This window comes from Apodemus sylvaticus, chromosome 6, assembly GCF_947179515.1.
Source record: "Apodemus sylvaticus chromosome 6, mApoSyl1.1, whole genome shotgun sequence".
Lineage (NCBI taxonomy): Eukaryota > Metazoa > Chordata > Mammalia > Rodentia > Muridae > Apodemus > Apodemus sylvaticus.
In genome coordinates this window covers 147,226,676-147,254,103 of record NC_067477.1, presented here as the reverse complement: position 1 = coordinate 147,254,103, position 27,428 = coordinate 147,226,676, and the positions used below count along the sequence as shown (strand labels likewise).

At 39.8% G+C, this 27,428-nt stretch overlaps 1 protein-coding gene across 1 annotated transcript in view; it reads left to right on the top strand.

Annotated features, from left to right (window-relative positions):
- Nucleotides 1-20,759, top strand: part of LOC127687714 (myoferlin-like) — a 172,738-nt gene extending 151,979 nt beyond the window's left edge. The window contains exons 4-7 of the mRNA XM_052186646.1: nt 16,973-17,165; nt 18,954-19,008; nt 19,199-19,259; nt 20,415-20,759. Coding sequence (XP_052042606.1) covers nt 16,973-17,165; nt 18,954-19,008; nt 19,199-19,248 — 298 coding nt within the window. The 3' untranslated portion in view covers nt 19,249-19,259; nt 20,415-20,759. The remainder of the gene's footprint in view (nt 1-16,972; nt 17,166-18,953; nt 19,009-19,198; nt 19,260-20,414) is intronic.
- Nucleotides 20,760-27,428: the final 6,669 nt, after the last annotated feature.

The window sequence follows — 27,428 nt, the reverse complement described above, 5'->3', positions numbered from 1 at the left end:
ATACATACACACACACACACATAGGCACACATAATCATACGTACCATGGTTTTTAAAATTGGTGTGTAATGGGGAAAGTACCCTCTATATAATGATGGAGACATAAATTTGTGTTTTTTAGAAAAAGATCATTGATTTGGGGGTCAGAGGGCTGGATAGATGACTCAGCATTTAGGATCACTCACTGCTCTTGCAGAGGGTTTGATATGAGGCCTTACAACCGTCTATAATTCCAGTTTTAGGGTACCCAGCACTTTTATAACCCTTGTGGCTCCTGCAAAGACGTGATTCACATTACATACAAGGCACTCAGGCACACACACACACACAAACACACACTAGAGTAAACCTGTTTTCAAAAAAAAAAAAAAGATAATTTAAATAAAGCCATAGGACCTGGGAGAAGTTGAGGAGGGATGAATAGCACAACAATACATTGTGTAAAATTCTTAACAACTAATAGGGCAGTGGCAAAAAAGCTATAATCAATGACTAGATGGTAACAAGATGTTTGCTTGGTTTTGATTGAATTGAGTGGGAAAGTGTCTTTCAATACTGAGAGGGTTCAGACTTCGGATCACCTTAGTTGGTAAGATGCATAGGAAAGGCTCTCCCTTTACCAGGATGTTTTTCTCAAGTACTCCCTTTAGTGATGTAAAGTAGATGCCTCCTCAGGAGTCCTGGGTAACTGGAAGGGCACTGTGATAGCTTGAACACGGAACAGGAAGGGCACTGTGATAGCTTGAACACGGATGTATGAGGAAGAAAGAAAAAACTTGTAAATAATTATGTCTGGTTATGCTTAATAAATAAAAAGAATCTTGGTTGAGTTTTGTTTTTGAATGTTTTTGAGGCCATTGTCTGGGTATCTCTATAAATAGGTGTCCAAAGTTGTGCCTCATACAAGCAAGCCCCACCCAATTAGTGATTCATTCTGTTGAATAAAGACCTGGTACAGATAAGAAGAGAAGGAAAGGATCAGTTAAATTATTCAAGAGAAGAGAGAGACAGACAGACAGACAGACAGAGAGAGAGAGAAAGAGAGAGAGAAAAGAGACTGAAGGTGGATTAGAAAAAGGGAGGGAATATAACTCCACTCATTTTTAAGTTGAAAATTAAAATCTCCTTCACTGCCCTGCTTCAGAAACTGCGTCCAGGTCCAGAGTACGATGACTTCAAAGCCTCCAGCGTTGGTCAAGCTAAGACCCTTTTCCGTTTCTACCATTGCATCTCATGGCATCATTTGGAATCCATCTGACAGTTAATGACTCTTCCTTTAGATATTAAAGACTTGTTTGTTTGTTAAAGTAGTGCTAGCCTGATCTGATCCATAGACATTCTTTAGCTGTGGTCCCTGTCTATGGGAATAATTTTGTGTTCTTGCTTTTTCAGGTAGAAGGGGTGGCCTACAGAGGAAGAATCTTGGTTGAAGTGAACATGTTCCTTGAAAAGAAACCACCAGAAAAGAAGCTTGAGCCTATTTCAAATGATGACTTTCTGGTTGTTGAGGTAAATGTCAGGGAGAACATAGCACAGGATGGAAGGGATTGGAGAGTCTAAGAGTCATCTGAGGGAGAGTTGGAGAAACATCTGCATCAGAGAAATTCATTCCAACATTCCCTTGACATATCCATGACAGCCCTATGAAGATAATGAGGCTTGCTTCAGCTACTGCAATGTTAATTGGTATATTAGTCTTTGGTAGTCTGACCAAAATTGAAGAATAGACAACTTCTGAGTAGAAGAATTAATTTTGGCTCACTGTTTCTGAAGGTTTGGTTCATGGTTGTATAGTCCCATGTAAACCACATAGAACAGGATTATGAAAGGCATGTGTGACTGAGGAGCTTCTTCATTGTGGAAAAGCAACAGAGAGAGGGAACAGAAAAAGAAGGCAGGATCTTACACTCCCTTGTGACTTGCGCCCTGTACCTCTTACTGTCACCAACTCTTGACACTGCCATCATGATATAAATTCAGCAAAGGATAATCCATTAATTATATCCAAGACTCCATGTCTCTGGAAACACTGAGAAATACCTATAGGCATGACTAATCTCATTTTGTTAATCCAGTCATTCTTGAGATAAAGACTGGCCACCACATATATGTTTATAAGGACAGAGTACGCAAACAGTGCCCTTAGGTGGAGAGGTTGTGAGGAAGAGCTCTTCCCCTGGATGGCTTAGGTACCAGAGTTACCCCATTTCTACTTTCACAGGCAGCTGCTACATCTCAGGCTTCATAGCGATAAGGGCATGCCTTCTTCCTGCTGGCATTACAATGGCTTTAAGTCCCTTTTTACTTCAAGCCAGAAAGTCTTCTAAGTTCACCTCTCTCTTCCTGAGACTCTCAGATCAATGTTCTTGGGACAAACAAATCTGAGCTGTTTGGCAGAGCATCTGACTCTCAGACACTCCTCTGTCCAGGTCTCTCCTGGCTTGTTCTAGATTGCCCCGGGCCACCAACTCCCTCAGGGTGCAACAACCTCCATTGGGAGAACTGAACATTTTTCTCATTTTCCCATGTTATTGAGAAACCAAGCAGCAACTTTAGAAAAGATGTCAGCTCTGAGCCAAGTAAACAGCAGGACGGCTGACATGAAGTGGCTGCTGTCAGAGCCGTGACCTGGGGCAGCTCTCTCAGTCTCTGTTTATCAGCCTTCCAGTCCATTTCCAACCTGCCTTCTTAAAGCTTGGCCCAGTCAGTGCTTTGGGCACATTCTTATCTCTGCTCTCAGGTCCTGCTCTGAAGAGTTCTCTGCTGAGCCAGTGCAGTTTTCTTCCTTGAAGTCAACTAATGTCTGGCAGTTATAAAGTCTGACCCCTTTCAGGATGACCAACAGGAAGAATAGCCACTTACTGCAGCAGAGATTCTCCCCTTCCCCACCCTCCAAGGCCTTGTTCATGGACTGCCACAAGGACGATTAGGTCAGGCTGGTAGCTGAAGCAGTGCTGATGGACTTTTGCATCATACACATTTGGAGTTTGGGACATTTGGAGCTCAGCCTTTGGGTTGCACCAATTTCAGTCCTTTGGCTCCTTCCAGAGCAGAGGCTAATGTTCCCCCCTTCTTCCCAAGACTACCTTTCTCTTTACCCCCTCACTTTGATTCTCCTGGGAACAAGGTACAGGGTACAGCTATACACAGGGGGGAAAGGCAAGTTAGCCAAGGTCATAACCTGGTCAAAAATGCTGTCCTGTAAGTTTATGTTACCATATAGGATGACTCCATTTAGGTAATATAAATAGTGAAAGAACTATAGTAGCCATTTGCTGTTATACCCATGCATGAAGATTGCCAAGAGGAAGGACATGTGATCTGTCTTGGATGTACGTTCACATGTCTGCCTCTAGAATCCAGAACTGCTTACAGCTTTTCTCATACTTAGCCAATCTCTTAAGGCAGGTTCACAGGCTATCAAAGTAAGCCATTAGGAAATAACTGCTAAGAAATCTCTAGTCCTTCTCCATCACCTAACCCCAGACATTAAAAAAAATATCTCCAGTAAATGCCTTAGCACCATTCGTGACTTTGGGTTTTGATAACTCCTGAGTTATCTCATTCTCTTGGTGTATAGCATAGAATGGTTGTGCTAAGATGAGACCTTAAATCAAGTATCATCAAAGACGAGTATATGAATGCCCCCCTAGACCTTTTCAACCACAAGGCATGGTCAGCAGGGAGAGGGAGGCTCTGTGGTCCATTAATCCCAACACAGGTACAGCAACTTTGCATTAAGATCAGAAAATGTCCCCCCTACTCCTAATTTTCAATTACTTTGTTATAATTCTTGGGAATATCCCAAAATGTGATGAGGCTGTTGTATTCAGAGAATTGCTATAATCTCAGAAGCAGACCTTGTAAGTTAGTATGACCTGAGCATTTTTGTCACCCCTAAAGTCATATGTTCAAATCTAACCTCCGGAGTAAAGGAGTTAGGAATTAGGGCTTTTCAGTGGTGATCAGAGGATGAAAGCTCTAGCCTCAAAAGGGCATTAGTCACCTTAGAAATAATGCCCTGGAGATGAGCTTACTCCTACCGCATGAAGACATATTGAGAACAAAGGCCAAGAAAAGGTCCTTTATTAGATATCTGATATATCAGTTCTCCAGAACTGGGACAAATACATAGTCACCATTTATTTGTTATACAGATGATGGTATGGTATTTCTGTTATGGATGACCAGATAGATTAAGATATAATTATACCAGTTTACTAGCCAAAAGGATTAAGAGTAACCAAATGCCTTGGCCTCTCATGCTGACTTGTCAAGCTAAATCCTATAGAGCAGGCTCTTTGTTGGCTCTTCAGGAGAGCCTCTTTATTTGGATTCCATGAGTTCATGCTGAGAGACACAGGGCAAACCCATTTTCTGCTGGTTTTTACAGCAGACATGGAACTCAAAAAATGGACCCCCACTTCCTGCACTACAGCCCTGGCTAGAGTCTTTTTTTTTTTTTTTGGTTTTTTGAGACAGGATTCCTCTGTGTAGTCCTGGCTGTCCTGGAATTCACTCTGTAGACCAGACTGGCCTCGAACTCAGAAATCCACCTGCCTCTGCCTCCCAAGTGCTGGGATTACAGGTGTGCCCCTCCACGCCCGGCTCTGGCTGGAGTCTTTATGTCCACTTTACAACATTTTCAACTCTATAAAGATTTTTACCACATGGTGAAGATAAGTTAGGAGAGAGAAAAAAAAGAGGAGCAGGCAGGTGGGAAAGTGGGACATCCCCATGTACTGCTTAGTGCAGGATTGCCCAGGAGGAGAGCTACATGTGTCGTGTGGAACTTCAAGGAAAGCTGAAGAAGGTGACTGACCTCTTGGTGAAAATGAGCCTGAGCAGTCATAGACTGTACCTGAGTTTTAAATATGTCATCTGCTTGGGAGGCAGAGGCAGGCAGATTTCTGAGTTCGAGGCCAGTCTGGTCTACAGAGTGAGTTCCAGGACAGCCAGGGCTACACAGAGAAACCCTGTCTCGAAAAAACAAAAATGAACAAATAGATAAATAAGTAAATAAATAAATCATTCGGATCTAAGGGTTGTGGAGAAATGCCATGATGACCCTCTAGCTATTACAATATTCTGTGGGCTTTTGTTTATTTCTTGATTTGCGGTTTTAGTTGTTGTCAGCATGAAATTACATCCAGGCTCCTTCTGTTCACACTGAACAACCGTAATGAAAGAAGGAGAATGGGAGTGGGTGAGAGACCTGCTGAGTGCCAAGAGACAAGAAGGCCCGTTTCCTTCATTTGCTTAAAAACTGAAGGCCAAAAATGAAAAGTACCAACGATGTGTATGAGCCACTGCATTCACCAGTGGTGGCCATCAAAGAACAGCCTGCCATTAGCCAGAACAAAAAACAGAATATGTTCTCTTCATAACAAATAATTATACACAGATATTGAAATAACTTATACCACACACTTCATTAATAAAAATGGGGGCGGGGCGGGGGGTGGAAACAAACAACCAAAAAGAGTAAGCCAAAAAAACAAAAACCAAAAAAAAAAGATCAAAACAAAACAAAACAAAAACCACGAACAAACAAAAAACCCAACCAACTAGCAGTTCAAAGGCACGAGAGAAGCTTGGGGCCTAAGCGCACCCCAGCCATGGCGCAGCGTGATCTGGGGCAGAGTGAAATGGACATCTATGCTCAGCTCAGCCTAGAACATGATCCTGGTCATTGTCCTACAAAGGCTGTGTGTTTGGGGATAGCTCTGAGACCGCAGTGGGAAGGGAACTTGTTTGTCAGAGTCAAGAGTGACTCACTCCCTGGAGCAGAACTGGCCTGGTTCTGGGTGGGCATGGTGGATGGATCTCACCAAGGGACAGCAGCAGAGAAAAGAAGACCAAAGGTTGTAAAGGCAGCATTATTCAAGCACCTACTGCCTTTGTGGGCCTCTGCCGTAGTTTTCTTTTTTCATTGTCATTCTCTGGTCTGTTTTCTGTTTTTGCTTTGAACTTCCTGCTTTTTTTATTAACCCATACACAATTACTTGTTGTCTGATTTTGCTGAAGCTACAAGTCAGACAATAAATACTTGCTGCAGTAATATCTGTCCAAGTGGCTGACTATAAGCACTTCAGAATATGTGCATCCAAAGGGCATTTTTAAATGAAGGTGATTAATTTCGACATTTTCGTTTATCTTATAGCATTTCAGGACAGACAGCTTACCCCACCACCTCTTCTGTTTACTCTTCTTGGGGGTGGTGCAAGACTTCTTCTTTTCCTAACACCTCCACAAAGTCTCAACACAAGGAGAAGGAGAGGTAGACTCTTTTTAAATGTTGTAGTCAAAGTATGTCCACCTTGCAGCTGCTTACCAGCAAAGATCAGACTTGCTCGAAACATTCCTTCCTCATCCTGATTCTAGGCCTTTACATGTCTGTAATTTAGCTTTCCTTGATAGTAAGCAGTTTTGCCCTTAAGATTTGCTATGCAGAGAGATCCCCGAACCAAAGCCGAAGAACCCAGTGTCTCTAAATCATGTTTATGTTTCTACCTCTCCTTACCCTTAGGTCACAGGGCAAGTAGGAAAGGATTGAGTCCTGGCAAAGCTCTCAGTTACCTCATCTCAAGCAGCCGGACTCTGGGGCAAGTGAGCAGACGGTAGTGGAGCTCCTCATTGTTCTTGGACTTGTAAAGTAGTCCAAAGTGGGTCCATCTTTGTCTGACTGTGTATGCCAGTCTTGGCTAATTGTGGTGATTGCAAGAAGCCCAAACTTCTTTCCAGCGGTCAGGTGTCCCAGTGGGAGGAGCCTGGGAAGCCTTTTGTGGGCAACTGTGCAGGCATTGCATGAGAACATCCTGGGGTTCCTGATGGAATCTTGACTTGCACGTCTGTACAGCACAAATTCAGCCAGATACATCTTTTTCCCCACTCAGCAAACACCCCATGCTCTCTCTTTGTTCCCTTCAGAACAATCACGATCCTTCTTTCTGGATCCTGTATTGGGTTTTAGGCGTTTTGTTTGTTTGTTTCTATTGCTGTGATGAGATACTGCACAAAGCAACTTTAAGAAAGAGGGGTTAATTTTGGCTTAGAGTTGAGAGTACATTCCATTGTGATAAGGAAGACATACTAGCAGGAGCTTGTGCCAGCTACTCGCACCAATTACCTGGGAAGCTTTAGCCTGGATATTTGAGTTTAAAAGCTTCCTATCTAGCCTTCTGCTCTGGTACTGGAGTTGCAGGGGACACTGAGGCCATTTATCAGGGGCCTGATGCTACTGAGCCATCCTTGCAGTGAAGTTCCCTGAATTATACATGATTCAAGAATGCTGGGGATTCAGAAGCTTAAATTTGAATTTTCTAAGGATTTAAAAGAAAGAAGTTATTTGTATTAGTCATACTTTTTCTTTATTATGGCTTCGTCATAAAGCAGGACAAGGTGACTGTCATAATCAGCTCCCGTTTTTCTTTTTGGTCTGCCCAGAGCCCTACCTCATGCACAGTGATGGTCTCACAGTTAGGGTGGGTTGTCTCGCTTCCATAAACCAAGTCTAGAAATTCCACCTCAGACTCAGGGCCCAAATCATAGTTCCTTTTTTAAAAAAACAACTTCCCTTTTCTTAAATCATGCTTAGCATTTTATAAAGAAGAAGTTATGTTGCATATAAAATTATGACTGCAATTGAAAGTGAAGCTGAGATCGCAGCCAATGATTAAGAAAGAATTCTGCAAGAGCTCAGAGGAGTTTCTGACGGAACTTTCTTAGGGGGTTCTGCTTTATCTGCTAGGTCAAAATGCGTTTCACCAAAATGGCGACTTCATGGTCATGAGCTTTCTAGGGGACTGCTCCCTTCTCTTTATACCTCTACAAGACTACAAGATGATAAAAGTTCTCACAGCAACCAGGCATGGCGAGGCATGTTTATAATCCCAGCACCTAGAGACTGAACCAAGGGGTTGTGAGTTCAAAGCCAGCCTAGGCATAGTGAGAGCTTGAAACAAAATAAAGCCTGTTCTTAAAGCAGCCCCCTCCCCACCAAAAATAAAAATAGAATCACTGTAGAATCTAGCGGTTTTACATCTGAGTGCAGACTCAAAGGGTTTGGAAGCAGGAGCGTACACACCCAGTGTTGTTCATCATAGCCAAAAGGTGGAAGCTACTATCCAATGTTATCATCATAGCCAAAAGGTGGAAACTCCATGTGTATCCATCACTGGGTTACTAGATAAACAAATGAAGTGTCTCCATACAACAAAATAGTACTGGGGAAAGTGTTATGTGAAGGTATGTGTGCTGCAACATGGATAATATAGAAAACATTGTGCTAAGTGAATTATGCACAGCACAGGATGGTAGCTGCCCAGGGGCTAGTGGAAAGGAGAGATGCAAAGTTTTTATTTGAATGTCAGCTTTGCAATGTGAAAAGAGTTCATTTGAATAGATGCAAATGTACCTGGGTCGTTGGTGATGTGAATGTACTTGAGTCCTAAAATGGTAAATCTTTATATATATATATATATATATATATATATATATATATATATATATATATATATATATATATATATATATATATACACACACACACACACACACATAGGCACACCTAATCATGCGTACCATGTTTTTTAAAACTGGTGTGTAATGGGGAAAGTACCCTCTATATAATGATGGAGACATACATTTGTGTTTTTTAGAAAAAGATCATTGATTTGGGGGTCAGAGGGCTGGATAGATGACTCAGCATTTAGGATCACTTACTGCTCTTGCAGAGGGTTTGATATGAGGCCTTACAACCGTCTATAATTCCAGTTTTAGGGTACCCAACACTTTTATAACCCCTGTGGCTCCTGCAAAGACGTGATTCACATTACATACAAGGCACTCAGGCACACACACACACACACACACTAGAGTAAACTTGCTTTCAAAACAAAGATAATTTAAATAAAGCCATAGGACCTGGGAGAAGTTGAGGAGGGATGAATAGCACAACAATACACTGTGTAAAATTCTTAACAACTAATAGGGCAGTGGCAAAAAAGCTATAATCAATGACTAGATGGTAACAAGATGTTTGCTTGGTTTTGATTGAATTGAGTGGGAAAGTGTCTTTCAATACTGAGAGGGTTCTGACTTCGGATCACATTAGTTGGTAAGATGCATGGGAAAGGTTCTCCCTTTACCAGGATGTTTTTCTCAAGTACTCCCTTTAGTGATGTAAAGTAGATGCCTCCTCAGGAGTCCTGGGGAACTGGAAGGGCACTGTGGTAGCTTGAACACGGAACAGGAAGGGCACTGTGATAGCTTGAACACGGATGTATGAGGAAGAAAGAAAAAACTTGTAAATAATTATGTCTGGTTATGCTTAATAAATAAAAAGAATCTTGGTTTAGTTTTGTTTTTGAATGTTTTTGAGGCCATTGTCTGGGTATCTCTATAAATAGGTGTCCAAAGTTGTGCCTCATACAAGCAAGCCCCACCCAATTAGTGATTCATTCGGTTGAATAAAGACCGTGGTACAGATAAGAAGAGAAGGAAAGGATCAGTTAAATTATTCAAGAGAAGAGAGAGACAGACAGAGAGACAGACAGACAGAGAGACAGACAGAGAGAGAGAGAAAGAGAGAGAGAAAAGAGACTGAAGGTGGATTAGAAAAAGGGAGGGAATATAACTCCACTCATTTTTAAGTTGAAAATTAAAATCTTTATTGTTATTTTTGATTAAGAAATTAATACTTAAGCGACTCAAAATATCAAACACATATAAGTTAAAAAGTAAAGTTGCCATATCTCTCCGCCTTTTATAGTATTGTTGAAATATTCTTCCAGACCCTCTACCTGTGCATCAATATTAAAAAAATATTTATTTAATGAATTCACTTTAAAGATATTCTTTTGGAGCAGGGGATATATTTCTCTGGTAGAGTACTTGCCTAGCATGTATAAAGGTCTGAGTTTCATCACCAGCAAAATAAATAATAAGATAAAACATTTCCCTTTCCTATGCTTGCACTAAGGCTTAAGTTGTTATGAGTTTTTATCCTATTATAACAGTAACATAATTTGTTTGAAGCATGACTTGCGGACATTTGCATTGTTTTCCCCTTCTGTTAATCATTTCCATGGTGACAACCCTTTAGTCTCTGCCCACTAACAAGAGACGGAGAGTCAAGGGATCTGAGAACATAGTCCTGTGGCATTTAGTACAGCACTAATTAACTAGGCTTAGCCTTTGGTCTGCTGGAAATCCACGTATAAATACAGACATGTGAGACGGTCCTGAACCTTATGTGTGTTCCTTCTGTTTAGAAATACCAGCGAAGGCTGAAGTGCAGCCTGTCTGCCGTCTTCCATTCAGCCATCATGTTGCAAGATGTCGGTGAGGCCATTCAGTTCTAAATCAGCATCGGGAACTACGGCAACAAGTTTGATTCAACCTGTAAACCTTTGGCATCAACAACTCAATACAGCCGCGCAGTCTTTGATGGTAAGAGTGGTGTGAAGTTCTCTCCTGTTCGTGCTTACAGAGGGTCCATCTCAGGACAAGAGGAACACGCTGTATTTAGCTCTGATGGCTATTATCCCCAGCATCTCATTAGATAATGTAAGAAAGAGCATTGGACGTTAGGTACCCACAAGAGTCGTTACACCCATGGGCCAGTGTCCCAGGCTGGACACCAGAGTTCATGAAATCCCAAGGTGATGACCCCAGTAAATACCACAGTCCCTCAAGCAGCTGTACCCCACCTAGTGCAAATCCCCTTTAGATTCCTCAGTTGACAATGGTCACACTCTGGCTCAGACATTGGAAAAGCCAGGCTTTTGTTTCTTACTAGTAGTTAGTATCACCTAGTTCTCTTTTAGAAGATTTTTTTTTTCTTTTTAATTGTGTGTGTACGTATCCGGCTCTATGCACATAAACAGTCCAACAGAATTGCTATATTTTTACCTAATTTTTTTTTGTCCATGCTGACTTAAAACATAAAAAGCCCTAGTAAGTGTGAAGTGTTTAGTCTTAATTGCAGAAAGTCTCTTGAGTAATGCCAAGCCCGTGCCAGCAGCCAAGGTTTGCAAAGAACAGGGGATGGGGTGGGGTTGCTCTTCCAGCTAGAGCAATAATTTAAAAGAACAGTTTTCATAGAGAGACAGTGAGTCTAACCCCCAGTGCTCTCTGCTCTACTACGCCATATGATGTAACCGTCACCCGTGTTCAGCTGTATGGTCCTGAGCCACAAACAGATCCTGAGCCGGTTGCCCTCGGTTTGCTGGTGTTTTAGAACAATTTGCTAAACAGATGAATGGACCATCTATTCCTCTGTTGCTTGCTTGATTAAAACTGATGAGTCAGAATAGTTCCCCGGGTGAGGCTCAGCAGTAGAGAACTGTCCTAGCTTGTATGAGGCCTTGGGTTTAATCTCCAGCTCCCCAAACAACAAACAAACCTTAGCCAAGACCATTCTCCAGGCCATTCATTAATGAGTAGCTCCATCAGCACATCTATGTAACAAATATGTTGTCCACTTCAAGCGTCCCTGTTTTCTGAATCCTGACTCTCCATATCAGGGAATTACTATTACTACTTACCTTGGGCCCACACAAAGCCCATCGTCACCCTGACTTCCTACTGGGAGGATATTAGTTACCGCCTGGACGCAGTGAATACTCTCCTAGTCATGGCAGAATGGCTGGTGAGTTATCTGTCCAGCATTTACTATTAGCAGACAGTAAGGTAAGCATGGGGTAATACACACCCTAGGCATCTGTAGTACCAGGTCTCCAACACACAGTGGTCAACAGTAGAGCAGATTACCAAGAACAGAGGGAAATGGTACCCGTGCCTGTGCTTTCCCCCTGGCCATTCTACCCTTTACTAAGGAGTTACCTCTGTCCATCCCATAGACACAGCCTCACCAGGACACCCACCCTCCAGCCTAAGAGGAGGAAAAACCGAGAAGGTGACAAGAGTCTCTCTTTAGGAAAAACCCAGATTTCTGCTCACTTTCCATTCACCAGAATTCCAGTTGTACAGCCACACCCACCACAAGGAAGTCTATCTTAGGTTTAAGTGAGTGCTTGCTTTCTGACTGAGAAAGAAGGGAGGATGCCACAGGGCAGAGGAAAGGGAACTGGTGTCAACATGATTTGCATATAAAGGGCACCTTGTTCCAATAGCCTGGTTTGCAATTTGTATGACTTTGCTCTATTACAGAGATAATTTCAGCTATGGGAAGGCCCACCAGTCTCTGCTCTTGCTTCAGACTGGGGGAACACTCCTTCTCTGAAGCCTGGAGGAGGTTGGGGGGCGTTTCTCTGGTAGACCTGCTTAAGAACAGACAAGATGGTCTTCTTGACACTGGTAGGCTACAAGAGTGAGGAGAAAGGGCCACATTTGAGACACTTCTACTTAATGTAAGATACTAAGTTATTTCTATAAATCCCACCCAGCATTAATATTAATTTAGAGTGCAAATGGGTGGGTGGGGAAGGAGTGTTTGGACATAATCAATCCATCTCATATGTATGGAAATATCACATTAACCTCATTAATATGTGATTGAAATAAGTTAATAACAATATTGTTTCAGTTTACAGTATTTGATAAATGTTAGACCAAGATATATGAGAAAATATCTGATGAAAAACTATAGCAAACAAAAATATTGCTTTTTGATATGCAGGCTGCTTTATATCAAAGATATATATATAGATAGATAGATAGATAGATAGATAGATAGATAGATAGATAGATAGATATAAATAGATATAGATATAGATAGATAGATAGATACATAGATAGATATAGATGTAGATGTAGATATAGATATAGATATATAAAACCATCTTTCTATACCACCAACATGGTGCATGTGAATGTCCTGGCTGATGCCCTCAAGAATAGCAACAAGGCATGTGCCAGGTCCTTAGTAGTTTCCAAAGCCATAGTCTGGTTTCGGCCTATGGCGAGGGATGTGGTTGCATGAGGGAACTGGAAATCACTGATGACCGCAGAGCTGAGAAGACAGCGGTCAGAAGACAGAACCTCACAGGCAGTGAGTGATCAGAGTGATCAGGCTCAATGGAACCTGCAGCTTCAATCCATCGCTTGGTTTCATTTGGCTGATAACCCCAGTTGGCATCACAGACCAAAGTCCTTACAAATAAAAGGCCTCCACGTGCCGGGGGTGGGCGCACCAATACTCAAGGATCACTGGACTTCAGTGTGATTTCCTGATTAGTAAAGATGGAATGGAGGCAATGGATAGATAGTCCTGTGACTAAGAGTGTTTGCTGCCTTTCCAGAGGACATGGGTTCTCTTCCTAGAACTCACAACCACCTGTAGCTCCCATTCCAAGGGATCTGTTGCCCATTTTTTGGCTTCCAAAAGCACCAGGCATATGTGTGGCACACAGACATACATGTTGGCAAAACACTTGTGCCCATAAAATAAAAAAAAGAAAAAAAATTAAATTTAAATATTTATACATTTTAATTTATAAAAATTTTAAATTAATATTTGTAAAAATAAATAAAGCTGAAATTGAAATGCGTTATCATTTTTAGATTTATTTATTTATTTTATGTTTTTGAAGACACTGTCGATGTCTTCAGACATACCAGAAGAGGGCATTAGATCCCCTTACAGATGGCTGTGAGCCACCATGTGGTTGCAGGGAATTGAACTCAGGACCTCTGGAAGATCAGTCAGTGCTCTTAACCACTGAGCCATCTCTCCAGCCCAAAATACAATATTTTTTTATTAGTTTCCATTTTCCTTCCTCAAGGGAGTTGGTGGAGAATCAGACAACCTTCTAATTATGTTGGGGCCATTCTTCAGGGTTTTGTTTTTTTGGTTTATGCCCTGGTTCCCCTTATCCTCTTCTTCCACTGACCGAGTTGTCTGAGCTCAGGCTGGTCTTGACAAAGAGAGTGACTTCCCTGACCTTGGCTAGGCAGAGCAGGCACTCCCTTCCTCTCTTTGTTGGCAGATGCTCAGCTCTAGCACATCAGCATATGCTGGGCTTAGCTTGTACTTTCCCAGCTCCAGCCCTGAAATAACCATTTCTCTGAGATGCTGAGGTCATTTTAATAGGAAGTGACATTTGAAAAACAAGATCTGGGTACTAGAGTGCTCATGGTTACTATACTGTTGCTTATAGGCCTTGTGGCCAAGAAGTTCATGGTCACACTCATATGCATGGGCATATACATACATACACACAGATATATGTATAAACTTATTTCTATATCTGTTAAAATATTGAAGGCCAGAATGGTGCCTCCAATTTTAATCTACCACCAAGGACTTAGTCTATCTTTCCTTCAGTGAGATCCCAGTTTCTGCTATCCCAACTGTAATCATTCATTTGTTCAAACTTAAACTCCACACATCAGCCACTGTGAGCAAGTTCACAGTGATTCAAGTTTGATACTTTTGGATTTCCTTTGTCCTGAAACTAAGGACAAATAGCTAAAGTACTATTTTCATAGGTTACATGGGTTAGTTCAGCTGTCCATCTGAAATATAACTGAGCCCATACTATTTCCACGTATATCCTTTTGTGGGTTCCCTCACCTATTCCTGATGGTTTCTTTCTGTTTATTTTTGGAGTACATAAAATATTTACATAGTTCCAAAGGTCAAGAGACAGGATAAGGTTTTCGCTATTGCTTAAATTTATCAGTGTCGATTGCATTTTGAATAAAGGTAAATAGCACAAAGCTATGGTAAATATCACTGAGTGAGAAACAAAGCCCTCTGGCTTTCTGTAACTAAATCTTTTTATGTCCCTGACCCCATGCCCACCCTCTACCCTGCCTTGGAAATAACACTTTCTTGAGTATAATGGCAGAGTTATCAGTTCTCTCTCCTCTTTCTTAATTCTTCAGCAATCAAATATAGAGGCTGTAAAATCAGGGATCCAAGGTAAAATTCCTGCAAACCAGTTGGCGGAGGTGTGGCTGAAGCTGATAGATGAAGACATAGAAGACATGAGGTACAGTAATCGGCCTCCTATTTCCTCATCCCAGCATGCCCTGAATTCTTAGACTGTAAGTGCTTCTCGAATCTTGTCAAGTTTTTCTCTGAAAAGGAAAGGAAATGAAAGGAAAGGAAAGGAAAGGAAAGGAAGGAAGGAAGGAAGGAAGGAAGGAAGGAAGGAAGGAAGCAAGGAAGCAAGGAAGCAAGGAAGCAAGGAAGGAATGAAGGAAGAGAAATGCATTTGGGCATTGTTTTGGACTCCTTGAAAGTCCCACCCCACCCCAGAAGAAGTTTCTGAATCACACAGAAAACCTCCATTCTCTGGTTTGGTGCCAAGTCTAAAGAAGCCCAGGGAGGCCCAGGCTGGATTCTGAGAATCTGGCCCAGCAGTCTGAGGCAAAGGGTGGGGGATGGAAGAGAAGGAGGAGAGATAGCCTGAGCTACCCTCCTGAAGAAGGACTTCTGACTTCCACAGAGAGATAGGATCATGGCTTCCACAACTCGGGACAATGTTCCTAATTCATGTCTTTAGAAATAGCTTGTTTGTGCTGTAGTTGTTGTTACTAAGTGTTTCAAGCACTCTGCGCTCCTTACGAAATACTTAACACTAAAACAGGAGTAGCAGATAGTTAGAACAGCCCCTAAACAAGGAAGACATGCAAATTCATTATATACTAAGAAACAGAGAAGAAACAACAACAACAGCAACAACAATAACAACACTAACACACACACATGCACACACACACACACACACACACAAACACAAACACTCCAAGCTAAGTTAGACAAAGCCAGGACACAGGCTTAGCCAGAGGACATTTCATAGCTGTGACTTGAAGTAACTCAGATCTGTGGGCATTTAAATTTCAAAAGGGAAAGGGACTCATTCCAACCTCATTTTAAATGTTGCCTAATAATAAAGCAGCGGACAAGGAAGGTAAAAAAGAAAAGAGAATGGAGTACTCTGCTCTGTGGAAGCAGACATTTCCCCTTCTAGGGTAAGGCCCTTAGTCCCCCCTGTCCAGTTGCGCCTCCTAGTGGTTCATTCCCATCATTGACGAACAGCTAAAATCAAAGAGTCACTGGCTTTGTGAGCATTCAAAGCTCCCACTGACAGACTTAGGCATCCTAAGGAGTGACCTCTTAATTACAGATAAGGAAGCAGGGAGGCCCCAGTGACAGGGAGAATGATTTACCCACTTATCACTTCTGCCCCTCTATCGGCCAGCTTCTCACTTTCAAAGGGCTCAAGTGTTGACTTCTGAGCGCAACAACATTCCCTTAAATTTTTGCCTTACGCGCAGCCACTGCAGGATCTTAAACCTTTATACACGTGTAGCCTCAGTTGTTAATGAAATCAAACAAAAACATGCAGTTACAGCTTTCACTTGGAAAATGCCTGTGAACTGTGGGATTTGCCAAAGAAAGCACAGGCGTGAGAATGCAAACTATCTTCAGAGAAGCTTTCTAAATGTTGTGTAGTAGGAAATTCCATGTTTGAGGAAAACCATGCTAGGATATCCTTCACACAAGGAGTTGGGTGGCATGCAAGTGACGGTAAATTCTAGGTGAAGACATTATGAGTCGAATTTTCTGGTACTGGTGACAGTCTTGCCCTGTGGTCTCACCTATGCCACGGTGAGAGGGAGGCTCAGCTGGTAGGGGTCTAATCCACGTCCTCTTTTTCTTGGGGAGTCTTAACTTGGATAGACATTGTCCTATACATGTCGTCCTTCCTATCTTCTGGAACTCTCGGAGAACCTTCTGATGAAGATGATGGCGCTGGGAACATTTAGACTTTGCAGATTTAATTTTTGTGTTCCCTTTTCTGTTCTGCCAATGCCACAGACATCCTCAACTACGGTTTAAAGCAAGCAGCCCCTGTAGAATCAGGAGATTACAGACATGTCGATCTACGTGAAATGGCATGCAGACATACATTAAACATGTGGGCAAATATAAGCGAACCGAGTTTTGAAGCCTAGAATGTCATTCTTAGCTTTTGTTTCTCTTCTCTTCTTATAGATACACCTTGCCTGTCACAGAAGGAAAAACCAACGTCACAGTTCTAGATACTCAGATCCAAAATTTGCGGTCCAGGTTTCTCTCGCAGATACATGAGGCAGCTCTGAGGATGAGATCTCAAGCCACGGATGTGAAATCCACCTTGCTGGAGATCGAGGAGTGGCTCGATAAATTGATGCAGCTTACTGAAGAGGTAGACCTTGTCATCTGTTTCCAGATGGATTCTGCGGATAACACGAAGGGTGGGGTAAAAGTCACCCAAAATGTAAGTTGGTTCCCAGAGGAACCTGCAGGAAAAGCATCATGTCTGCACTGCTGCCATAGAGTATTTTGCATGATGGAATACTAAAACACAACCCAGAGAATTAAAATGTTATTGTAGTGTGGATGGGAAAAGCCTGGGTTTAAATATTGAATCATGTGTGGCCTTGGCAAGCTCTTCAATTCCTGTCAGCCCATTTTCCCTACCAGGAAAAGGGAGAAAAAACACAGTCCTCAGTTGGTAGAACTGTTGTTGGATTTAAAGATGATGATCACAAGGAAGGACAGAAGAGGTGTGGTATACAGTAGGTGCGGGATAAGTGTAGATACAATACCCCACACCTCCATGGCTGAAAGAACAAGAGAAAACAGACACCTTTGAGTATCTAGGGTAGTGTCTTAGTTCTTCTGTGCTGCTGTAACAGAACAGCGCAGGCGGGGAAGTTAGAAAGAACAGAGGTTTCTTTTCTATGGTTCTAGAGGCAGGATAAGTCAAGATTTAGAGACCTAAACTTAACAAGAACTTTTTTTTTATTGTGTTGTATCCCTGGATAGGAAATGAGGAACAAGAGAGAGTAAGCACCATGCACCTGGGACTGGGCCTACCCTCACACAATGCCTGTTCATATGCTAACTAACCCACTCCTGCAATAACAGCACAAATAAAGCTTCAGACATATAACCCTGAGGAACACATTCAAACACACCCAAAATGGCTGTGGAAGGCTGCTTGGAGCTTTCTGATTAAAGCTATCTGAATAAATCCACTGATGGTTTTCTTCAGGTGATGCTTGAGAGGCAGAGGATACTTCCTAAAATACCTTTCAGATCCGAGTGAGTTACACATCTTCTTCTTCTTCTTCTTCTTCTTCTTCTTCTTCTTCTTCTTCTTCTTCTTCTTCTTCTTCTTCTTCTTCTTCTTCTTCTTCTTCTTCTTCTTCTTCTTCTTCTTCTTCTTCTTCTTCTTCTTCTTCTTCTTCTTCTTCTTCTTCTTCTTCTTCTTCTTCTTCTTGTTCTTCTTCTTCTTCTTCTTCTTCTTCTTTTCTTCTTCTTCTTCTTCTTCTTCTTCTTCTTCTTCTTCTTCTTCTTCTTCTTCTTCTTCTACTTCCTCTCCCTCTCCCTCTCCCTCTCCCTCTCCCTCTCCCTCTCTCCCTCCCCCTCTCCCTCTCCCTCTCTCCCTCCTCCTCTCCCTCTCCCTCTCTCCCCTCCCCCTTCCCCTCCCCCTCTCTCCCTCCCCCTCCCCCTCCCCCTGTTCCTCCCCCTCCCCCTCCTCCTCCCCCTCCTCCTCCTCCTCCTTCTCCCCCTCCTCCCCCTCCCCTTCCCCCTCCTCCTCCCCCTCCTCCTCTTCCTCCTCCTCCTCCTCCCCCTCCCCTTCCCCCTCCTCCTCCCCCTCCTCCTCCCCCTCCTCCTCCCCCTCCTCCTCCCCCTCCTCCTCCCCATCCTCCTCCCCCTCCCCCTCCTTCTCCCCCTCCTCCTCCCCCTCCTCCTCCTCCTCCTCCCCCTCCTCCTCCTCCTCCTCCTCCTCCTCCTCCTCCTCCTCCTTCTTCTTCTTCTTCTTCTTCTTCTTCTTCTTCTTCTATTTCTTCTTCTCCGTCTTCCTTTTCATCTTCTTTTTCATCTTCTTCTCCTATTTGCCTCCTTCACTTCTCCTCCTCCTCTTCCTCCTCCACTTCATCTTCTCCTCCTCCTCCTCCTCTGGGATTTACTTGATCCTTCCCAGAAGAATCTCTACAAAGATGTGATGCTGGAGACCTACTGGAACCTCAATGTTATAGGTAAGACTGTGAATTTACTTTTGAATTTCAAAATAAGGGACAGATGTTTCTTTGTTATTGGTGATCTTCTTTATTTTAGTTGAAAATGAGGAAAAATGAGCTGAATAAACAGGTTCAGTGCTGTCAAAATCCACATTACTGTAATCTTTACCTAATTTCCTATCATTCCTTTTCTGGAACTGTATTTTAGGTTCCTATTGGGAAGACCATCATATTGAAGAACAAGGTCAAACTTCTTGAAGTCCTGAAAGGTAATTTCCATGTGCAAATTGATGCAAAAATGCCTCTGTTGAAATTTTAATATTTTCTGGAAGCTCTAAAGAAAAGCAACAATATTAACATTCAGTCCTTTAAATGTAGCTGTGGTTATAATATTCTCTCAAAACAATACACAGCATTGTCGGTTATCTGATTCATATTTGCAAGGAATTCCCTTAAGAAAGAAGACAAGGAACCAATGCCTTTAGAGATAACTTTATCTGATTTATAGTTCCATAAGAGCTATGCGGTGAATCTTCTAATCCATATAGTCTCATAAGATGTTACAAATTAAATAGTGATAAATATATGACCAAAACCCAGGAATATTAATAGTCCGTGGTAAAGTTGATATTCATATTCTTGTAGTGACATTGCTAAGTTTATTGAGAGGTCAGTTTATGAGAGTGTAGAATGATGTCATGAAGAAACCATAATCCATATATCAAATGTCTATGAGAAACAAAAAGTCAAACAGTGTGAATGCAATGTGTGGGAAGAGCTTTCATTCAATCTTCTTTTAGTTACTTTGAGCAGCTGCTCAGTGCTGGAAAGTTTTTCCTGAAACACTTCCAGACTATTCCTTGACTGTTCAGTAAAAAGCAAAAATAAAACACTAAGTGGGTTCCTCCAACCACTATGGCTTTTCTTGGGGCTTAAAATGAAGAGGTGCCTGTGCAAGAATCAATTTCTAAGACCAACTTGGAAGCAGGGTTAGTCACAGTACAAAAAGGGTTGTAAGAGAGGTGAAAAGCTTTCCTGCTTTGACTGTGATTGGTATTAGGAAAGAATTGAGAGGTAATTAATTTTAGATGATCAATAAATGTCCTGACTGGCCATTTCTCAGATCTGCACACTAGACAATCAAGGATCTGGATCAAATACTGAACTTAAGTTAAACCAAATTATTGTAGTTACCCTAGTTCAACCAAAAGAGGAAATCCAGATATCCTGATGTGGCCCTCTCTAAAAGGACTATTATTTCATAGCTTTAAAATGCTCTGCCTGAAAGAAAAACTATCAGTAAACCTTATATGCTCTAATACAAGATACTAGACTCTGGACAAATGGCCATAAAGCCAGTTACATTTTGCAGTTATATTGGGAATATAATTACAACATTTCTTTCCTGCCTTCCATGATTACAGAATAATGATACCTAAAGCCTAATGCTGGGGAGAAGAAAAGTAGATGGTGCTTCAGTTCCCAGGCTTGGAGTCTGAGGTTGAGACCATGAAGGAGAAAGAAGATGAAGAAAGAAGACTGTGCCATGGGGCAGGTGGATTGGCCAGGAGGACTGGCCTGGTGTATGAGCAGTCTAGGTAGAACATGGAAAATGATATCTCACAGCTATTAACAGGAACTATACAAAATAGTCAGTCCAACTGCAATAATTTAAATCTTATTATAAATACCAAGTCCTTTGTGCTATATTTGGTACCTTTTTGATTCAAGTGTGGTAATAAATAAATAAATAATATTTACCACATCAAGGTGGCTTTAATTATCATTTCTGTCCAATGACTGAAAGGGAATGAAAAATTACGATGGCATAGGCTATACATTAGTCCTTGTTCCTGTTCTTTCTAGAAAATGTCACAATGTACTTTCAATCATCTTTTTTTTTTCTTTAAGAAGACAACAGGGAAGGATTGTTCCTGTAAGCTGTTATTAGATGTGGAAGTTGAAAGGCAGCCTGCTGCTCCCTGTGGTAGTGCATGTCTAAATCCTCAGAACTCAACAGGCACAAGAGGAAAATCACAAGGCCAAGACCCAGCTCAGCTATCTTATGAATTTGACATCCAGTACAGGGTAGCACAAATGTTCACTGCTGACACCAGTCTGTCTGTCTGTAGGCAACTAATTCTTTGATTATCAGTTGGGTTCTGTGAATATCAAATTTTCTATTTCCTTTGTTAGTATCCAACTGAAAGTCAAAAACAACCCACAGCTGGAAAAAGTATCCAGTCTCTGATTCTGACAGTTGTCTGGCTGCATTAGAGATATGTCTTACACCCAATCTGCTGTTTCAGAAAGCTCAGGGCATCATTCTCTGGGATAAGGTTGTCAGACGAGGTCTGAGATTATAAGGTCTCATAAGAATATTTTTCTCTGTGTTACTATAGTCTGAAAACCACTAGACCTAGAAAAACCAACAGGGAGTAAAATGGTGAACTAAGATAAACTGAGAAATATTTCCTACCTGATTCTTTATGGTCTCCTTATGTCCCCAGGTTACACCACCATGGTCAGTAAGAGGAAAATATAAAAAACTATATAAAATAAAATAAAAAACAAAAATATAAAAAATATAAAAATTCACAGTATACTAGCTTTGGACTAGCCAGCTCCTGTCTTTGGGGATGGACAAACAAATGTATTAGAATCCTCACCATTCAGGAATTATGTTAAGCAGGAAAGTTCATTAACTTCACAGTGGCACAATTGCCACTCCTGGGAAGCTAGGCTCACAGATGCCTACTCAAGGAATTTTCACATCACCTTTCCATGACTCACTGAGCCTTTCCCAGGACCACATCTTCCTCACTGGTTTACAGTGAGATGGAAAGACAGCTTCCTTCGTCCTCTCTCTCATTTCTCTAAGCTCCCCATTCTCACTCTCAAGTACACACCTCCTCCAACTTGCAGGCATAAATATGGGTGAACTCTCTAGGGACTAATTGAAAGCCCTGAGAGCAGTGGGTGTTGTGACATCACTAGAGACATCACAGGGGATGCCCAGAGCTCTCCTGGATTCACTAGACTGTTCAGACAAGGGATTGTTTATGTCATGGGGAACAGGCTTTTTCTTCCTGTTAATGCTGTTCCTCTACTGAACAGAAGCTGAGGTGCCCATCCCGGGAGACTCTCCTGGGACACAAATGTTGATCACCTCCCTTTCAAAAGTCAGAGGTCTCAGCCACTGAGATTTCTCAGTGTCAGAACAATGGGAAAGTGCTGTGCTTTATTTCCAAATGTGTTAGCTGTGGAGACCTGGGTCAGGATGGAGAGAAGAGCCAGTCCATCAAGTTGGTAGCAGAAGACTTGAGATGTCCACTTTCTTCCTAGGCTTTGGCCGCATGAACTTGTTAGAAGGCAGTTCCAGGGTCACCTTTAGCATGTGGAGATTCAGGACGGGAGGGACCATCTCAGGACGGTCCTGCTTGGAGATGATGGCTGCGGACAGCGATCAGGAAAACAAGATTATTCTGTTTTGTTCTCTTCGGTCAGAGTGTCAGATCTGAGTAATCTTGTATATAGTATATAGTATATTGTATAGTATATATCTCTGTATTCCCTGCTCTGTAATTCAGGCTGTGAGAGACCCATCTCACCAGACACTCCCCAACAGTTGTGTGTCCAAATTTGTCAACAAATGTCCAAATCCTCCATTTCCTAAACAGCTCTCTTCTGCCCCTTAGCCACTTCCAACCTATTCTATAACTGAATTAACCACAGTGTACCCCACCTGGCTGCCTCTAAGTGTGGTCTAAATGTCTCAAATCTAAAAATACCCCATTACTCCATGCAGATCCTATTTTCCAGGAGATGATTGTTTTCTGGAGAGAGATAAAGACCACCAAGCCTGACTATGGACAGTGATGTCTAGCCTGGTCTCTAGAGTCATTCTTTCCATGGGAAGGTTATAGCTGTAAAGCCCTCTGTGTCCATATAGTTACAAATTTCATATTCTCATGGAAAATACATTTTTGCCCCTCATGGTTAAAATTCTAATCACAATCTCAAAATTAATCATTTTAATATCAAGAATGGATTCTTCAGTAGACCCAGTCATAAATTTAATTTTATTGAGCAAACTTGATTATAAAGGAACCATGTCCAGACAAGCATCCTGACACACTTACATAAGATAGATGTATGATGTGATGGTGTTCTGTTTTCAGTGAGTGTGTATGTCTTCTCTAGACCTGCCCAAATGTTTTGGAATTGTGAATGAAAGACACACACACACTCACACATACACATACACTCGTAATTTTAATATGCATTAAAGAGTATATTGGGTGAATATTTTTAAACCTTTTGCATCTAACATACTGTTATGATTGAAGAGTTACATTGAATGTATTTCTAATAAAATTGAAGAAATATTTATAAAATGTGTTAAAATTGAAGATTTACATGGAAACTATTTCTGAAACTAAGAAATATAGAGAAAAAAGTGTAAAAAGATTAGAATGCATTGTTAAATAATGGTAAAATAGACAGCATAGAAAATATGTCTTTACTAATTGACTAGGACATAGAAATTTTTTCTGAATAATTAAAGATATTAATGGAAAATATTTCTGATAAAATTGAAGAAGCATAGAAAAGAGTGTTAACATTGAAAATTTTCATGGAAAATAATACAAATAAAATTGTAGACATAGAAAATATTCCTAAACTAATTCACGAATTGAGTCAAAATATAGTCTGATAACGTTAAAGGTTTACATCGAATATATTTCTGAAAAAAATGAAGAAATATGTAAATATGTGTTCAAATTGAAGGTTTTCATGTATAATAATATTCTGATAAATACCCTTTATTTTGATAAAGGGTAGACATATTAAATAGTTCTAAAATAATTGAAGAAGGAAGCACAAACATTTTCTGATAAAATTCATTTACATAGAAAATATTATTGATAAAATTGAAGAACGGTATACAAAAATTAAATAAATACCAAGAAAAAGTGTTAAAATTGAAAATTTTAATGAACAGTAATAATGGTAAAATGGTTAACATAGAAATATATATACTAAGTGAACAAGAACATAGAAAATTTTCGGATTAAAATTTAATGTGGTGATGGAAAATATTTCTGATAAAAATAAAACTATATTAAAAAGTTAAAATAGAATTCAAGGAAGTAATACAATTAAATGGTAGACATAGAAATCATCTAAACTAGTTAAAGAGTTAAGTAGATACATTTTCTGATTAAAAAAATGAAGATTTTGATGGAAAATTTTGTCATGTTTTTGAAGAAATATATATAGAAAAGTGGTAAAATTGAATATTTTCATAGAAAATAATTCAGATAAAGTTGTAGACATAAAAAACATCTAAAATATTGTAAAAGATAGTAGAAACATTTTCTGATAGAATTGAAAATGTTCTTAGACAATATTTCTAATAAAATTAAAGAAATACATTGAAAGTGTTAAAATCGAAGAGTTTGTTAGAAAATAATAATGGTAAAAATGTAAACATAGGACATTTACTTTTACTAAATGTCCAAGGACACAGAAAAATATGGTGATAAAACTGAAAGTTTTGATGTAAATTATTTCTGATAAAAATAAAGAAGTATAGAAAAGTGTTAAAATTAAGGATTAACATGGAAATATTATTGATAAAATTGAAGAACGTTATATAGAAAATATGTCAAAATTGAAGAATATGCTGAAAAATAAGAATGGTTAAATATACCTATACTAATATACTAATACTAATATAATAAATTATTATATTAATTTACTACAAAAATAAAATATACCTGTACTAATTGTTGAAGAACATGGAATACTTTTCTGGTAAAATTTAAAATTTTTAAATTTTTTATTTGGCATATTTTTATTTACATTTCAAATGTTGTCCACTTTCCTGGTTCACCCCTCCCCCAAAAATCCCATGAGCCATTTCTCCTTCCCCAATCAACCCTCTCCCGCTTCCCTGGCCTTTCATTTCTCTACACTAAGGCATCAAGTCTTTCCAGGACCAGGGGCCTCTCCCCCATATGGTATCTAACAAGTTCATCCTCTGTTGCTGATGCGTCTGGGGCCATGGGTAACTAACTCCCTGTGCACTCTTTGGTTGATGGTTTTGTCCCTGGGAGCTCTGGGGGGTACTGGGTGAGTCATATTGTTGTTCCTCCTGTGGCGCTGCAAACCCCTTCTGCTCCTTGGGTCCTTTCTCTAGCTCCCCCATTGGGGACCCTGTGCTCAGTGCAATGGCTGGCTGAGAGTGTCCCCCTCTGTGTTTGTCATGCACTAGCAGAGCCTTCCAGGTGACAGCTGTATCCGGTTCCTGTCACCCAGCACTTGTGGGCATCCACAATAGTGTCTGGGTTGTGTAACTGTATATGGGATGCATCCCTGGGCGGGGCAGTCTCTGGATGGTCTTTCCCTCAGACTCTGCTCAAACTTTTGTCCCTGTATCTCATTCTGTGGGTATTTTTTTCCCTTTCAAAAAAGGACCCAAGGATCCGTACTTTCTTCTTCCTATGTCTTGAGCATCATTTGTTATGTAAATTGTGTCTTGGGTATTCCACGTGTCTACGCTTTTTTTATCAAAATCTTCAATTTGATCAATTTTTTCTATGTCCTTAGACAAATTGTATAGGTATATTTTCTATGTAAACTCTTTTACCATTTTGATTTTCCAACTAATTCTTCAATTTTAACTCTTATATTTTTATGTACACAATTTCATCTGAATTGTTTGCCATGAAAAATTTCAATTTAACAATTTTTCTCTATATATCTTCAAAATTTATCAGAAATATTTTCCATGAGAATCATCACCTTTATCAGAAATCTTTTGTATGTGCTTGATCATTTAGTAAAATACATTTTCTGTTTATCTTTTTACCATTATTATTTTCCAATAAATTCTTCAATTTTAACACTTTATTTTTCAATTTATTCCTAAAGTTTGCCTGTGCACAAATTTTAGATATGTTTTCTTTGTCATTCTTTTAATGTGTTTTAATTTCAATGACAAATCTCAATTTGAAATATTTTTCTATATATTTCTTCGATTTTATCAGAAATATTTTCCATGAAATCTATCAATTTGATTAGAATTTTTCAATATGGCTTGTCAGATTTGATGTGTTATCTATGTGCATAATTTCATGTGTATTATTTTCATCAAATTCTTCAATTTTAACACATATATTATTATATTTCTCCAATTTCATTGAAAAGGCTTTCTATGAAAGGTTTTTTTTCAGAAAATTTTCTACTTACTCTTTCAATTTGTAAAGGTTTTCAATGCATACTATTTGACAAGTGTCAATTTCCATCAAAATATTCAATTTTAACATTTCTTTCTATATATTTCTTCAATTTTATCACATATTTTCAATGATATCTCCCATTTTATCTCAAAATTGTTCCACAAGCTTTGTCAGTTTGCATTAATACAGACTCTATTATGGGAAATTATTTTCCATCCAATATTTGAATTTCAAACTTTTTTCTATATATTTCCTTCATTTTTTTTCAAAAATGTTTTTCCATGTAAATTTTCTATTTATTCAAAATTTTCAGTGTGAGTATTCATTTAGTTTAGGAATGTTTTCTACTTACATCTCCTTTAATTTGGATTCCAAGTTTCAATATTAACCCATTTTTCTATATATTTGTTCAATTTTATCAAAACAATTTTCCATGAAAATCTTCAATTTCATCTGATTATTTTACTACATGTAGTGTCAATTTGTTTTGATATACTATGTATACACCTTAATTTACATTATTTTTATCGAATTCTTCACTGTAAAATTTTTTCTTATATATTTCTTAAATTGTATCAGATATTTTTCCATGAAATCTTTGATTCAATCAGAAAAGTTGTCTACATTGCTTGTCAGTTAGTATAGATACATTTTCTCTTAGTACTATTTTATCTATATTATTTTCTATCCTATTCTCAGTTTGACATATCTTTCTTTATATTTCTTCCATTCTTTTGAAATCACTCCCACAAACATCTGGAATTCTATCAGAAAAGATCTCTACATCTTTTGTCAGTTAGTATTCATGAATTTATTACTACTATCATTTTGACTATATCATTTCCCTTTGAATTCATCAATTTTAACCCTTTTTCTATATATTTCTTCAATTTATCAGAAAGTATAATATTTATAATTCCTATTAATTATTTTAAAAATGTTTTCCATGTCAGCTATTTAACTGTAATATTTTCCATCCACAGCTGCTGCTGACCATGGTTGGGGAATTAGACAACAAATTGTCAGTTTTCTATAGCAAAAATGGAGTGGGTGAGTGTGTAGGTGGAGGAGTACCCATGGGAAGGTAGGAGGGAGTGAAATGGGTGCTTCCTGATTGGTAACCTAGAAGGGGAATAATATGTGAAATGTAAACAAACAGAATAATCAATCAAAAGGAAAGAATAAATGAAA